Source organism: Cetorhinus maximus, chromosome 32 (assembly GCF_964194155.1).
Source record: "Cetorhinus maximus chromosome 32, sCetMax3.hap1.1, whole genome shotgun sequence".
NCBI classification, from domain to species: Eukaryota; Metazoa; Chordata; class Chondrichthyes; order Lamniformes; family Cetorhinidae; genus Cetorhinus; species Cetorhinus maximus.
Genome location: NC_135910.1, coordinates 12,941,951 through 12,956,856, shown reverse-complemented (window position 1 = coordinate 12,956,856; position 14,906 = coordinate 12,941,951). Strand labels below are relative to the sequence as shown.

General features: G+C 41.7%; 2 protein-coding genes across 4 annotated transcripts in view; one reads left to right on the top strand and one right to left on the bottom strand.

Moving 5' to 3' along the window:
• The window catches only part of ap2s1 (adaptor related protein complex 2 subunit sigma 1), a 29,473-nt gene extending 16,546 nt beyond the window's left edge, over positions 1-12,927 (bottom strand). For 2 of the 3 annotated variants that reach the window (XM_078533445.1, XM_078533448.1), the window contains exon 1: positions 12,750-12,927. In XM_078533445.1, the coding sequence (XP_078389571.1) occupies positions 12,750-12,752 (3 nt within the window). In that variant the 5' untranslated portion in view covers positions 12,753-12,927. Of the gene's footprint in view, positions 1-7,508; positions 7,653-12,749 lie in introns of those variants that run through there. The other variant, XM_078533446.1, reaches the window with a different exon arrangement.
• Positions 12,928-13,521: 594 nt separating this feature from the next.
• Positions 13,522-14,906, top strand: part of arhgap35a (Rho GTPase activating protein 35a) — a 113,871-nt gene continuing 112,486 nt past the window's right edge. Inside the window, exon 1 of the mRNA XM_078533180.1 lies at positions 13,522-14,110. The gene's annotated coding sequence lies outside the window, so the exon portion shown is untranslated. The remainder of the gene's footprint in view (positions 14,111-14,906) is intronic.

Here is a 14,906-nt window from a genome sequence, read left to right as displayed (position 1 = left end):
CAGAACTGCTTAGCAAAAGGAGTGGCTAACCCTGGCACACAGGGCTTCAGTGCTATTGTTTTGCAGAATTCGAAAACTGGGGGACTCTTTACCTTTCATAATTTTCTTTGCTCCCTGTAAGCAAAACCAAAACCTGTAGTTACCCACTTACCACTTTATTTGCAACCTCGACTTTTGACTCTTAACCTTGTCGATATCTTATAATATGGGGCTTAACCTACCATCAACTTTGGTAATTAAACAACATTTAATCAGGAGGCCCTGCGTTGGACAACTTGCTCTTGCATACTTGGGTGCCAGGTACAAACAAAGTTCAAGTTTGAAATTGATGAACGCCACCAGTGTAACAGACTAATCTTGAAATATGTTTTCACACTCAGACAAGATAAGGGAATTTCTGCATCGCCTCTGTTCTCAAAGTCAAAAATCAAGGCTGCATTCCTCCATTTCTGGCCTCTTAAGCATCTCCAATTTTAATTGTGCCACCACTGGTAGCTGCACCTTCAGCTGCCAGGGCCTTAAGCTCTCGAATTCCCTCCCTGAACCTCTCCACCTCTTTTGCTCCTTTAACACACTCCTTAAAACCTATCCCTTTGATCAATATATCCCATGTGGCTCAGTTCTTAAATTCTCATCGATAGCACATCTGTGAAGGACCTTAGGATGTTTTATGATGCTTAAGGCACTGTGTAAATACAAGCTGCTGTTATAAATATAACTCATATATTTGTATGACAAGTTAACAGTTTTACACTGGTCCTCCAGTACATCTACGTGGCAATGTGAGCAGAGACAGAAAGCCGTTCAATCAAAAATAAGTTGAAACCTGCCCTCCCCTGATGCCCAGTGGCCAGGAGCAGGCAAGGATGGTGATCAGGACCTGTAATCCTGGATGGCCTTTCACCTTGTTGAGGCCAATAATGGCCTCAAAATGCCAACATGACTCAGATCAGCAAAATCACAGTAGAGCACACAACTGATGGCCCATCACACTGACTGCAAAATTTCCTTGTATATCTCCAGATATTATTACTGTGATGTCAACTTGTCTTCAGTCTACCTTAAGAGCTGTTTTCCACGTAATGAATAAAAACCTTAGCCATTTCCTGATAGTGGAGTGAGGGCAGTGGCGGGGGTGTGTGGAGGATTGACCTGCCTATCAGGGATTACAGGTTTCAAAGAGTGACACCCAGCCTTCTCTTACTCAACCAACACAAGCTTTCAGTATCATTTTCCCTACACAATTCAAATACACATCCAATTTAGAACTCAAAGATTTTCTGTATGGCGGGATAGTGGGAATGAGAAAGCCAGTAGGATGCCCAAAGCTCCGCTTACAATGATCTTGCAAGCGTGATATGAAGGCCTTAAATATTGATTTTCATACCTGGGAGACACTAACCAATGACAGGGGGAAATGGGAACATCACCTGTGGGCCAGTGCCATGACAATCAGTGGCTACAACAGCTTGGCAACAGGCGCCAGCACTGAAAACAACAACCCACAACAACACCTGATAACCACACCATATGCGGCACTTGTAGCAGAACCTGTCTCTCTCAGACTGGCCTCTTCAGCCATCAGCTGAAGCGTACCATATGAAGCTATCCCAACCCAACATCATCCTACAGAGATGGAAGGATGCTGACGATGATCCAACTTAGAATGAAAATCTGTGTTCCTTTTTGGTTGCTAAAACACTGAAAGACTTGCTCTCATATATATATCTCAGTTGCTTATGTCTTCTCCCTCACCCCAAGTCCATCTGTTGACTCTCTGGTATTCTGCTGTTAGAGAAAGGGTTACATCAGCAAACTATTTGTGCCTGCAGCATTAAGTGCACTCCACCCTTTTAATCATGAAGAACAAGTTGGGCTGGAACGTGTTACATAGAAACCAATGGGTATCTGGAAATGATTATAAGACGGGGGTGTTCAATAACAGAGTGAGCTCAAGGCTTTAATCATACTGAGGGATTAAAGTGACACAGTGAACTGCAAATAGTTTATAACCTCTGTCTGAACCCCAAATTCCCCAATTTTAGAATATGGACTTCAATCCGCTGCTTGCTATCAATTATCATTGAGTAAAATTTCAAACAACTCTTAGAAAGAGAAAGCGAGGTTAATTAATCAGGCGCGCGTTTCCATCCTGTTTTCCTCTCCTACTGCAGGTTCTGAGTTGTGATTGGGGGATAGCTTCACAGACACTGGCTGTCCTCCAAATCTTCGCCACTCTCAATAAGCCTGGACTGTTTCACCGATGGCAGAGTAGGGGAGTTAGGGGCCAACCTCACCCTTTTCCCTCAACTTCAATGCAGGAAAATTTTCCAGTTGGGCCCAATGGAAATTGCTCTGAAATGGAAACCCCAGGCAATTTTTGTTTTTGCCCCAGGTTGATCACGGCCACAGTACCAAATCAGCAACACAGACCAAGAAATGAACTAGGGCCTTGTGATCTGGATGGTGCAGTTGCAGAACGGATGGTGAATTTACCCATGACGTTCATGGCAGGTTGATAAAGCGATGCTCATAATTTACAGAACCAACACATTTTAACAGGAGATTTATAAAGGGAGGGCAGGTTGAAGATGTTCAAAAGCCAACACATTCTTGAGATCTGGACTGTATAAACTGTTTTCAGTTTTGCAACACAGTGGCTTTCAACATCATCCTTGCTCTGAACATACCTTGGCTATGTAATTCATTAAGCAACATGCTCACGGGGTTCCGATATCCTCCACACACAAGCAGTTAATGTGGAAGCTCCAAGATTGTACCATAGCTAGCCTCATTCCAATCATATGAATATAATGTCCAAAATTTCACACTGAATTGCTGATCGCTGGTGTCTTGGCAGCAGTAAGATTGCACCAGCTGGCTGCAGCACCCTTGGCCAAGGAGGGGGAAGAAATCAGCCAGGATTCCTACTTCTGATCTTAATCCTTTTGAGCCTTCTGCAAGTCTGAGGGAGGAGGCGATAGTGGTGTCGTGGTAATGTCACTGGACTAGTAATCCAGAGGCCCAGGCTAGTGTCCTGGAGACTTGGGTTCAAATCCCACTATGGCAGATGGTGGAATTTAAATTCAATTAATAAAACCTGGAATTGAAAGCTAGTCTCAGTAACGATGACCATGAAACTATCATCGATTGTTGTAAAAATCCATCTGGTTCACTAATGCCCTTTAGGGAAGGAAATCTGTCATCCTTACCTGGTCTGGCCTACATGTGACTCCAGACCTACAGCAATGTGGTTAACTCTTAACTGCCCTCTGAAATGGCCTAGCAAGCCACTTAAGGACAATTAGATAGGCAACAAATGCTGGCCTTGCCAGGGACACCCACTTCCCATGAAAGAATATGAAAAAAAAAATTGTTGCTAACAGGTGTGAATAGGATTGACCTTGGCTATGAGGTCAACTGTGATTCAGCAGATCACCGAGAATCACTCTCCAAGTTCACATTAGAAAAGGCCATGTACTGGGGGACACAGGAACATCTACAAGATGCGCTGCAGGAATTCACCAAGGCTCCTACGACAGTACCTTCCAAACCCACAACCACTATCATTTAGAAGGACAAGGGCAGCAGATAGATGGGAACACCACCACCTAGAAGTTCCCCTCCAAGTCGCTTACCATCCTGACTTGGAAATATATCACCGTCCCTTCACTGTCGCTGGGTCAAAATCTTGGAACTCCCTACCTGACAGCACTGTAGGTGTACCTACACCACATGGACTGCAGCGGCTCAAGAAGGGAGCTCACTACCTCTTTCTCAAGGGCAACTAGGCATGGGCAATAAATGCTGGCCTAGACAGCGAAGCCAATATCCCGTGAATGAATAATAATTAAAAAATGAATGCTAATCTCCATTTATCTACCTTTGGTTCAAATCCCTTGATGCCCTTATCCAACAGAAATTAGATAAAATTGCAACTTCCATTTCTTTTACCGTGAGGAGTTACATTTTGCATCTCTTGGACCTGATGGCTATTCCTCTGACAAAGGACATTTGTGACAAGTTTGAGTGAAAAATACCACATGTTCAAAAGAAAAATTTAATTGAACATGACACAATCCCCACCCTCCTCCCCAAACAAAATACATATACATACCCATACATATGCACACACACACCCTATTCCTTTGAATCCCTCAGGTGAAATACTTTGTGGGTGTTCAGGCTTTAGTGTCTAATTAAGTGCAACATTCTACAGATTAAGATAATACATGCCTGAACACTGTCATTACTTAAACATTTTTCAATGGATTAGATTTTAGTTCATCATTTAAGATGTCACTTTGTCTTAGCCCAAGTGCACCTAATTTGCCTACCTCTAATTATAATAATTATGTGACTGGGCGGTTCATTCACAGTGTTAGAAACATTTATGTCGTAGCATTTAAAATCTTATTTTTAAAAACACAATTGATTCATTTTCTTCGGAACGTAGAAACTGAAGTAAGCCTTTTAGCCCCTCGAGCTTGTTTTGCCATTCAATGAGATCATCGTGGCTGATCTGTGGCCTAACTTTGCCCCATATCCCTTAATACCTTTGGCGAACAAAAATCTATCAATTTCAGATTTGAAGTTAACAATTGATCTTGCATCAATTGCTGTTGGCAGAAGACAGCTCCAAATTTTTACTAAGATAAAAGCAAAATACTGCGGGTGCTGGAAATCTGAAACAAAAACAGAAAACGCTGGAAAAATTCAGCAGGTCTAACAGCAACTGCAGAGAGAAAAACAGAGTTAACAGCACCTGTGGAGGGAAAAACAGAGTTAACGTTTCAAGTCCCTATGACTCTTCGTCAGAGTCACTTGCTGACTCTTCTTCAGAGTCATAGGGACACAAAACGTTAACTCTGTTTTTTCTCTCCACAGATGCTGTTAACTATGTTTTTCTCTCCACAGATGTTGTTAGACCTGCTGAGTTTTTCCAGCATTTTCTGTTTTTGTTCCAAATTTTTACTACCCTTTGTGTGTAGAGGCATTTCCTAATTTCAGTCTTGCTGGCTCTAATTCTTGGGCTACGCCCCCTACTGCTAAACTCCCTGACCATTGGAAACCCATTTGTTCCCCTTAATATTGTGAAAACTTTGATAAAATCTCCTCTTATCCTTCTAAATTCTGGGAATACAACCCTAATTTGTGCAATCTCTTCCTGTAATTTAACTCTTGGAGTCCAGATGTCATTCTGGTAAACATACATTGCACGCTCTCCAAGGGGCTTAATACCATTCCTAAGGTTGGTGCTCAGAACTGAACATAGTACCCCAGGTGTGATCTTACTGGGACTTTGTATTGCTGGAGCATGAATTCTACCCCCTTGTGCTCTACTACTCCGGTTATAAAGGCCAGTATGCAGTTAGCTTTTTTGATAATTATCTGTACCTTAAGCTTCTACTGTCTACAATATCCAAATCAATTATATAAGAGCTGTCTGGGCTGGAGAGTAATTGTTTAGCTTGATATGCCAGTTTGTGGATTAAGTACCTCTACGTCCCACATCCGAATATTCTACTCTGATCTCTGGGCTCCTATCTCTTTCAGCGGAGCCATTTCTTTCACTAGATTGGTTGTTCTCTCCTATTGCAGTGAATGCTTGTTTACTTCTTGCACTCTCTTTATTACAATTCAGATTTAGGCACTCTACTTCCAGTGACCAATACTGCTCCATCTACCCCATTGCTTAGTACTATGAATTACTCACTTGATAATACAGAACTCGAATACTGCTAAAAAGAGACGTGTTGCCGATTAATTAAAGGATTAATTGGAGTTGACTTGCCAACCAATCAGCACCCTTTTCTCCTGTAGTTTAAATTGTTGCGATTGTTTGAAATTCGGCATTCTTGTGTTTGTCCTGATGAGCGCAAGACAAAAAGCTTCAACAACATGTCTCTCTTTTCAACATGATTCGAGTACAATGAATTACACATATCCATTCTCAAAGTCCAACCTGATAAATATCCCTTCACTTTTAGATTGCAATCAGCCCCATTCCCACCACGTGATTTCAGATCTCGGCCACATTAATTTTTCTGCTAAATATATTGGTCTCAGCAAACTGCAAAAATCTCTATTTGGGCTGAGAGTAACAGCATACTAACATCTATGGCATCCATTTAAAGAATAATTGTGCAGCTGTCATCAAGTACAATATTTGATTATCCTGAATTTTTAAATCGAACACAGCCGGACATCGAGTTTCGGATATGCTGCAAAAATGTTTGTACATTTGCACTGCGAATATAGGATAATAGCTTAAAACTCTCAAGAAAAAGCATAAGCCAGCTCTTCTTTCCATTCAAGTGTTTCTATGAAGTGTTGGCACTGGTCAGGAAGTCCTGTCTGCTAACTCAGGGGCCCAGGACACAACGCTGATGGAGTCTCTAATTAGACTGGTGGTTGGTAATGTAGGGTGGGAGAATTCTGTTTAAAACTAGGAAATCCTCAGGAAAAGCAACAATATCCTTAAAAAAACAGCCTAAGAAACTGCCCTGGAAATGGATCCCCTTTCAGTTAAAACTTTTAAAATAATTTATACCCACCGTTGGAATTAAATTGAAAGTTAACATTCCAAAAGATTCAGGACAATTTCTGGGCTTCAGAAAAGGGTAGATGATTTATTTAGTGAACATTTTGTACCAGCAAAGTAAGAGATGTGAATGTAACACTCTTTCACTTTTAAAACCCAGCATCAGTGTCAGCATCAAGAATCCCAGATGATCTCTCCATCGGCTGTGAGCTCAGTTGGGTTTCTCTACGGTATCCCCTTTTCACAATTTTTAATTTATTCTTTCATGTGGGATGTGGGCATCGCTGGCAAGGCCAGCATTTATTGTCCATCTCTAATTGCCCTTGAACTGAATGGTTCGCTGGACCATTTCAGAGGACAGTTAAGAGTCAACCACATTGCAGGCCAGACCGGATAAGGGCAGCAGATTTCCTTCCCTAAAGGACAATAGTAAACCAGACAATCGATGATAGTTTCATAGTCGTCGCCACTGAGGCTGGCTTTCAGTTCCAGATTTATTAACTGAATTTAAATCCAACCAGTTGCCATGGTGGGATTTGAACCTGCGTCCTTAGAGCATAAGCCTCTGCATTATTAGTCAGCGACATTACCACTACGACACTATCTCCCAATGCCTTATCGATTGGCAGTCAGCTTTGTGGCTCTCACCCTTTGGGTACAAGGTTGGAACTCACCGTTCTAGCCTGGAACAAAAACACTTTCATCTTATTAGACTGAGCAAGACTTGAACCCATTTCTAGAGGTGAAATACATTGTGGTAATGCAGCTCCACACATTAGTGATAATCTCAAATTACTACAAGCATGTGGATTTGAGCAAGCTATTGAAGTATATGGTGAAATGGGCACCCATTTTCAAAATTTTCAAGTTTCCCACACTTAAAATTTAAAAAGAAATCTAAGCACAACAAACCAATTTACTCTAAATGACTTCAACTATACAAATAAACATCCATAGTCCATACCCAAAAAAGTTTTCCAATTTAACATCACGAGCAGCCCCACAGCAGGTTTGGTAGTAAACAAAATACCATTGCTCTGTTCAATTCAGTTTGAAGGGACATGGTTTAAAGGCCATGCAACAGCAAAGATGAAAGTAGTAAGGCGAATTAAGAAATAGTTGAGGGAGGAAGGAAAAATTTTAGAGTCAGATGAGGGTGTGGCAGAGAGGAGGGTCTGCAGAGATAGAGATAGCAAAAAGAAAGGGTCTGGTAAACACTTTTGTGGTAGTTTCCAATATATGGCACCAATGCCCTAGGCAATCCAGGTTTATCCACCACCATACGTATAAATGACAGCATTTAATTGAATCATACAGCACAGGAGGAGGCCATTCTGCCAGTGCCAGCTGTTTGAAAGAGCAATTCTTTAGCCCTTTTTGTCCCCTATAGGCTTGCATGTTTCCTTTTCAACTCAATTCCCTTTAGAAATGGACTATGAAATCTGTTTTTAAAAATTCATTTATGGGGCATTTGTGACAAGGCCAGCATTTATTGTCCATCCCCTAATCACACCCTTCCCCCCCACCCGCCCCCCAGGTAATAGTGACCACCTCGTTGAACTGTTGCACTCCATGTGGTGATGGTGCAAAAAGATCGTGGCTGATCTTCCATTTTCCCTCACGGCCCTCTCATATCCAAAAATGTATCTATCTCGGTCTTAAATGTGCTCAAGAACTGAGCATCCACAGCTCCCTGAGGAAGAGAATTCCAAAGATTTACAACCTTTGAGTGAAGAAATTTCTCCTCATCTTTGTCCTAAATGGTTGTCTGCTTATTCGGAGTTTATGACCCCAAGCTCCAGACTCCCCAGCCAGGGGAAACATCCATCCAGCATCTAAAACGATAAGTCCCTTAAGAATTTTATATGTTTCAATGAGTTCACCTCTAAACTTTAAGGAATATAGGTCTAGTCTACTCAGTTGCTCCTTATCGGAAACAAAAACAAAAATTGCTGGAAAAACTCAGCAGGTCTGACAGCATCTGTGGAGAGAAAGACAGAGTTAATGTTTCAAGTCTGTATGACTCTTGATCAGAACTAAAGAAAATAGAAATGCGGTGAAATAAAAGCTGTTAGAAGGGGGTGGGACAGGTGGAGCTGGATAGAGGGCCAGTGATAGGTGGAGGCAAAGAAGAGATTGCCAAAGATGTCATAGACAAAAGGACAAAGAGGTGTTGACGGTGGTGATATTATCTAAGGAATGTGCTAATAGGTGACATTAAGGGTAGAAAGCAGGACAAGCAAGTGACAGATAGCCCTAGTGGGGATGGGGTGGGGGGAAGGGATCGAAATAGGCTAAAAGGTAGAGATAAAACAATGGACGGAAATAAATTTTTAAAATAATAATAGAAATAGGTTGGAAAAGAAAAAAATAATAATAATTTAGAAAAAAGGGGATTAAAAAGGGGGTGAGGATGGAGGAGAGAGTTCATGAGCTGAAGTTGTTGAACTCAATGTTGAGTCTGGAAGGCTGTAAAGTGCCTAGTTGGTAGATGAGGTGCTGTTCCTCCAGTTTGCGTTGAGCTTCACTGGAATATTGCAGTAGGCCAAGGACGGACATGTGGACATGAGAGCAGGGTGGTGTGTTGAAATGGCAAGCGACAGGAAGGTCTGGGTCATGCTTGCGGACAGACCGAAGGTGTTCCATATCGGACATCACCTCATCCCAGGAATTGGGCATGTCAAGTACTGGATTGCCACACCCACTTGAAGACAAACTGGGAAAGGATGCAATAAAAACAGAAAATGCTGGAAAAACTCAGCAAGCCTGACAGCATCTGTGGAGAGAGAAACAGAGTTAACATTTCGAGTTGGTATGACTCTTCTTCAGAGCTGAAGAGTAGTAGAAATGTGATGGAATTTACACTGTTTAAGGGGGGTGGAGTAGGTCAGGCAGGGTAGAAGGTCAGCGATAGGTGGCAGCTAAGGAGAGATTTACAAAGATGTCATGGACACAAGACAAAGGGAGTGTTAATGGCAGTGGTGAAGACTAAAGAAGATGCTGATAGTGGCATAAAGGTAAGAAAACAGAATGTGTTAATAGCAGAACAAGGGTCAGCACTCTGTGAAAGAACAACATAGAACAAGTGACAGATGGCCCTATTGGGGATGGGGGGAGGGAGTGGTGGGAAAGGATGCAGCCTGATTTACTCCCAACTTATGTAATCAGAGGAGTAAAATGCTTTCCTGCAAACAAAAAGAACACGCAAACATATGAATTAGGAGGAGTAGGCCACTCGGCCCCTCGAGCCTGCTCCGCCATTTAATAAAATCGTGGCTGATATGATCGTAACCTCAACTCCACATTCCGGCCTACCCCCGATAACCTTTCACCCCCTTGTTAATCAAGAATCTATCTAGCTCTGCCTTAAAAATATTCAAAGAATCTGCTTCCACCACCTTTTGAGGAAAAGAGTTCCAAAAACTCACAACCCTCAAAAAATTTCTCCTCATCTCTGCCTTATATGAGCGACCCCTTATTTTTAAACAGTGACCTCTAGTTCTAGATTCTCCCATAAGAGGAAACATCCTTTCCACATCCACCCTGTCAAGACCCCACAGGATCTTAAAGAAATTGTAGGGCAAATCACTTGAAGACAATGCACATACTCTAGCTGTGGGTGTACGCATTGTAGGAGAAGGAAGAGGTATACACACTGATTATGCAGTTTCATTGTGCCCATGAAGAATATGTAATACTGTTCTGAAGTTTGCATTTGCAAATTCCCATAACCATATCATCATCAAACTGGAGATAGGAAACAACAGATGATTTCTTTGTTGTATACCGTGGTTATGGTGCAGTCTTCCTAATGAGTAACTTATATATTAGCTTATATATGTCACCACCCCCCCTCCAAATCTCCAAGTGGCTTGCCACTTAGGCATTCTCCATCATCACTCCACAACATTTTTGGCCTACACTCAGGTTAAATGCAAATTTCAGTAACTGAAAGTCACATTACGAAGACTCTTTGCTGAGGTCTTATCATGCTGGCAACGAATAGTGAATATGACAATAATGACTACTGCGCCTTTGCAACAAATTAATAAGTGTTGCGAAGGTAGGAGGTCTGACAACTAACTCCCCAGACGTAGCCTCCTGATCCCAGGTAATCCATCAGAGATGTTTCCCCTCATGGATAGAGGAAAATCAAATTTTTACTGAATCCAAAAGAGTTACTTGCACAATTTCCACAGCCGGCCGCGCAGCAGAGGGAGATGCAGGCTGCCCATATGCTCCATCAGTTTGAAAATTCACGTAGGCGGGAAGAGAAAAAAAATACTATTTTCAGTTTAGAAATAGTACTAGGAAGGAAAATGAAACAGTTCCTGAAATAAAGGTAAACGTGTATTTACAGGAGAAGCAAGCTAAGATTCCTGCAGTGTCAAACAAGCATGCTGCTGATTAAACAGACTGCAGCTAATGCTTGTGGTTATGGTACCAGTTACCTTTAGCAGCGCACATCTCCACATGACTGCTTAATAAGCCATTAGATTCTTACTTTGGGTGGTCAAAAGTTTCTGCTCTAGAATTACAAACTTTTAAGTTCCTGTTGGGTTTACTTAGCGGTTAGCTGAGCAATACAGACCAGTAAAGCACTGTATTTAATCCCCAGTTTGTTTTGCCTTTGCTGATCTCAGGCATTCTGGCAATAGGAGTACTAGAATTAACTTTGAGATAAAAACAAAAAGCTAAAAGCTACTGCGGATGCTGGAAATCCAAAACAAAAACAGAATTACCTGGAAAAACTCAGCAGGTCTGGCAGCATCGGTGGAGAAGAAAACAGTTGACGTTTCGAGTCCTCATGACCCTTCGGCAGAACTGAAGTATAGTTAGGAGAGAGGTGAAATATAAGCTGGTCTAAGGTGGGGGGCGGGGGGAGAGAGCTAGACCAGCATTTATTGCCCATCCCTAACTGCCCTTGAGAAGGTGGTGGTGAGCAGTCCATATTCTATGCAATCCAGTGAGAGGTCATTCTCATTTTGTTTAAATTTCCATTTTGCAGCCCTGTTTCGACTCACTCCTTTATCTTTTGAATTCTGTGCATCTACCTCCTGAACTAAGCTATCCTTCCCTGTGCTGTAAAGCAAGTTACATATCTTTACATTGTTTTCAAACCTGTTAATTGGCAATTAAATCCATTAGTTGCTTCTTTGTGAAAATAATGATCAGATCAGAACTTATCATGTCTCATCACTGTGCTCCCCTCCACTTTTTCTGAGACATATCTCAAACATCACATTCAAGTGACGGTTCTGATGAAGAATCTACTCCCAAAACATTAACTTATTTTCTACCTGGCAGAAAATGCTGAAAATATACAAGTCCTAAGGAAAAGACAAGCTAACTTATTGGGCCTAAAGTTCTGGGTACAGTCCATACCTGAAATATTGTCTTTTTTGGGTGCCCTTTTTAAATTGAACCATAAAGATGAGACTGAGCTCAATCGAGAAACAACTTTGCATGTGCCCCTTTATTTTAAGGAGGCACAATCAAAAGAACAGAACCAAAAGGGAGCTTATAAGAATTAACCATAAGGCTACTGTGGGCCTATTGGATAACCTATTCCCTGGAAAGTGACTAACCTGCTGTGTATTTCCAGCATTTTGCAATCATTTTTGGGTTTACACAGTTAACAATGCACCATGCTAGGGTTTATGCTCTACATGCCCGTTTGATCTGCTCTCAGCCACAAGTGGACACATCTTTTCTGCATCTACCTTTATCAGACTCTTTGATAATCTTGAAGACCTCTATCAGGTCACCACACAACCTTCTCTCATCTAGAGAAAAAGAGCTCCAAATCTTTCCTGATAGTTATAACCTCTCAGTTATGGTTATCTCGCCTAAAAAAAAAATTAGCTGTTTTGAAAATGCGCGATCACACTTATTTCTCCTTCGAAAGGTGACTTAAATAATTCACAATATATATAAAAAAAATAAAATAAAAGCCTTCTCAGCGGGTGCTTATGGCAAGAGAAGGATGAGGAAAGGCCTCCTTTAACCTCCATTGCTGGAAGAAACCCAGCAATCGTTGAGAAAAAGATGTTAAGCTTTGCTTCCTGAAGGATTAAGATGCCCCAGGGTCTGAAGTTCTTATTTAGTTAGATATCTTTAAAAAAAAAACCTTCAGTGGTTGGGCTCAGTTTAGGCCTCATCCTGCATTCAATTTCTTTCAAAACGTACAAGAATCAACACTTACCATTATGACGCTACTTTGGGGATTAGTATGTGATTCTTTTTTTTGTAAAATCGGACGTTTTAGGGGTGTTTTTTTTTGGACATATGATGTTTTATTTCAAAGGCGACGCTTTTTTTTTTCCTCCTTCAGACGCCGCTGTCAGAACCCGCAGCCCCTCACTGCGCCTGCGCAGTCCTGCCCTCCCAGGGCACTCTGGGAAATGTAGTCCTTTCCTTTCAGCCCCCTCCCCCCTTTCTCCTAGGCACGACGCAATTGAGCCCATTATAATAGACCTCCTTTGGGCACAGAAGAAGACGAATCTCAGGAGATTTCCACTGGAAGATATATAAAAAAACAGATGCAACCCCAGATAATTAAAAAGGCCTCTTAAGTCCCTTTTTTTTAATTCAAGCTATGCTAAAGCAATCAATGAACCTTAAATATTTGGATGTTGCATACCAAGAAAACAAATTGCATTAAAATAATTGTTATCTTGAATGGATTACATATACAGAAAGGTTGCTAAGATGATCAGGCAGAGGACTACAACTCCCAGCGCCCTCTGGTATCCCTTCACTTCCGGTCCGGCAGCGCTGGAAACCACTTCCTGCCTTGAACCGCAACCACGCCTCGGAGACCGCAACCAAAAGTGCTGGAAGTTTTGATTGACGTGATGGGGCCACCAATCGGTTGGGCCTCTCTGAAGCCACCGGCCAATTGAAGGCAAAGAATAGGGCGGAGGGGCGGGTGGGGAAGGGAAAAAAAAACTGATCAAGTTCGGTGGGCGGGTGAGGGAGGAGGGGGCGAAAAAAAAATCTCCTTATTGTCGTGAAGCGATTTTTTTTTGAAAGGCATTTTTTTTTTGAGGAAAAGTTGAAGCGGTAGCGGCTGTCGGTCGACATTTTTGAGTGAAATTCGGGCGCGGCCTAGCGAATGGTGCGTGCGGAGGTGGATTTTATTGATGTTTGAATAATAATTTAAGGAGAGAGAGAGAGAGGAGGAATCACCTGACCCGCCGAGCCAGAGCGCCTCCATGGCGGCGTGAGAAGCATCATGGGCGATGTCTACTCCTGGGGGGGAAGCAGCAACAGCAGCAGCAGCAGCAGAGAAAAAAAGTTGGTGAAGGGGAAGAGTACGGGAGAAATATCCGCCATTTCTGACCAGTCGTAGACTTTCAGGAGAAGAGAAGCAAAGGGAAGGCAAAAGAGGAAGCAAAAATCATATCACTTTAATCCACACAACATTCCCTCTCCTCCCCTTCCTCCAAATCTAACCTGAGGAAAACAAGATGTCTGCTGACCATTAAATTTTTTTTAAAAAAAATCCCCAGGAAAAAAAAATATTATTATTTGTCTCTTATCCCTTGTGGGACGAAAGCAAAGGTAGGTAGATTTTTTTCTCTCTCTCTCTCTCTCTCTCCCTCTCTCTCTCTTTGCTTCCACCCTCAATCTTTTTCCTCTCATTACTGGAGCCTTAATTTGCATTCCAAACCTGCTCTTTTTTTCTCCCTCTCTCTCTCTCTCTCTGTTGTTTTTGGCTTCCCCAACATTTATTTTCTTGGAAATATTTCAGGAGAATTTTGATTTCTATTTTTTTGGTTTTGGGATGGAGGGTGGGGAGAGATTGGGTTTGTGACATGGACTTCAGAGCAGACGAGGAGAATAAAATTTTGTGGACTTCTTGACGTGGTTGAGCGAGCCATGTGTCAAAACATGTTGAAGATATAATTTTGTTTGTTTTCTCTTTGTTAAAAAAATAAAGCCACGAAGGGCAGAATTGCCAGGATTGATTTTAACACTTGGTAGGATTCTGTAAGGAAAGTTTTTTTAAAACAGGCTGATCAGTTTTGAACATTTGCATCCTTTTTACTGTTTTACAGATTTTGATTTAAAATGTATGCTTCTGGATATCTTTATAATATATGACTGTACTGCAGACATCTGCGACATAGCATATAGAAAGGTTTAAAAATGCATTTTACAGAATGTGGTGTTTGCTGTTTCAGGGCACTCCAGCATTAAGAAGGAATTTCTAAAACTCAATTATATTACTCTTCTGAATAATGCATTATTGATTATCTTGGATGTGAAGTTCTTGGGCAATTTACTCGACTGTTCTCTAAAAACCTAGAGAGATTAGACACTTGAAACGGGAAAATATTGTTTTGGCTTAAAAATG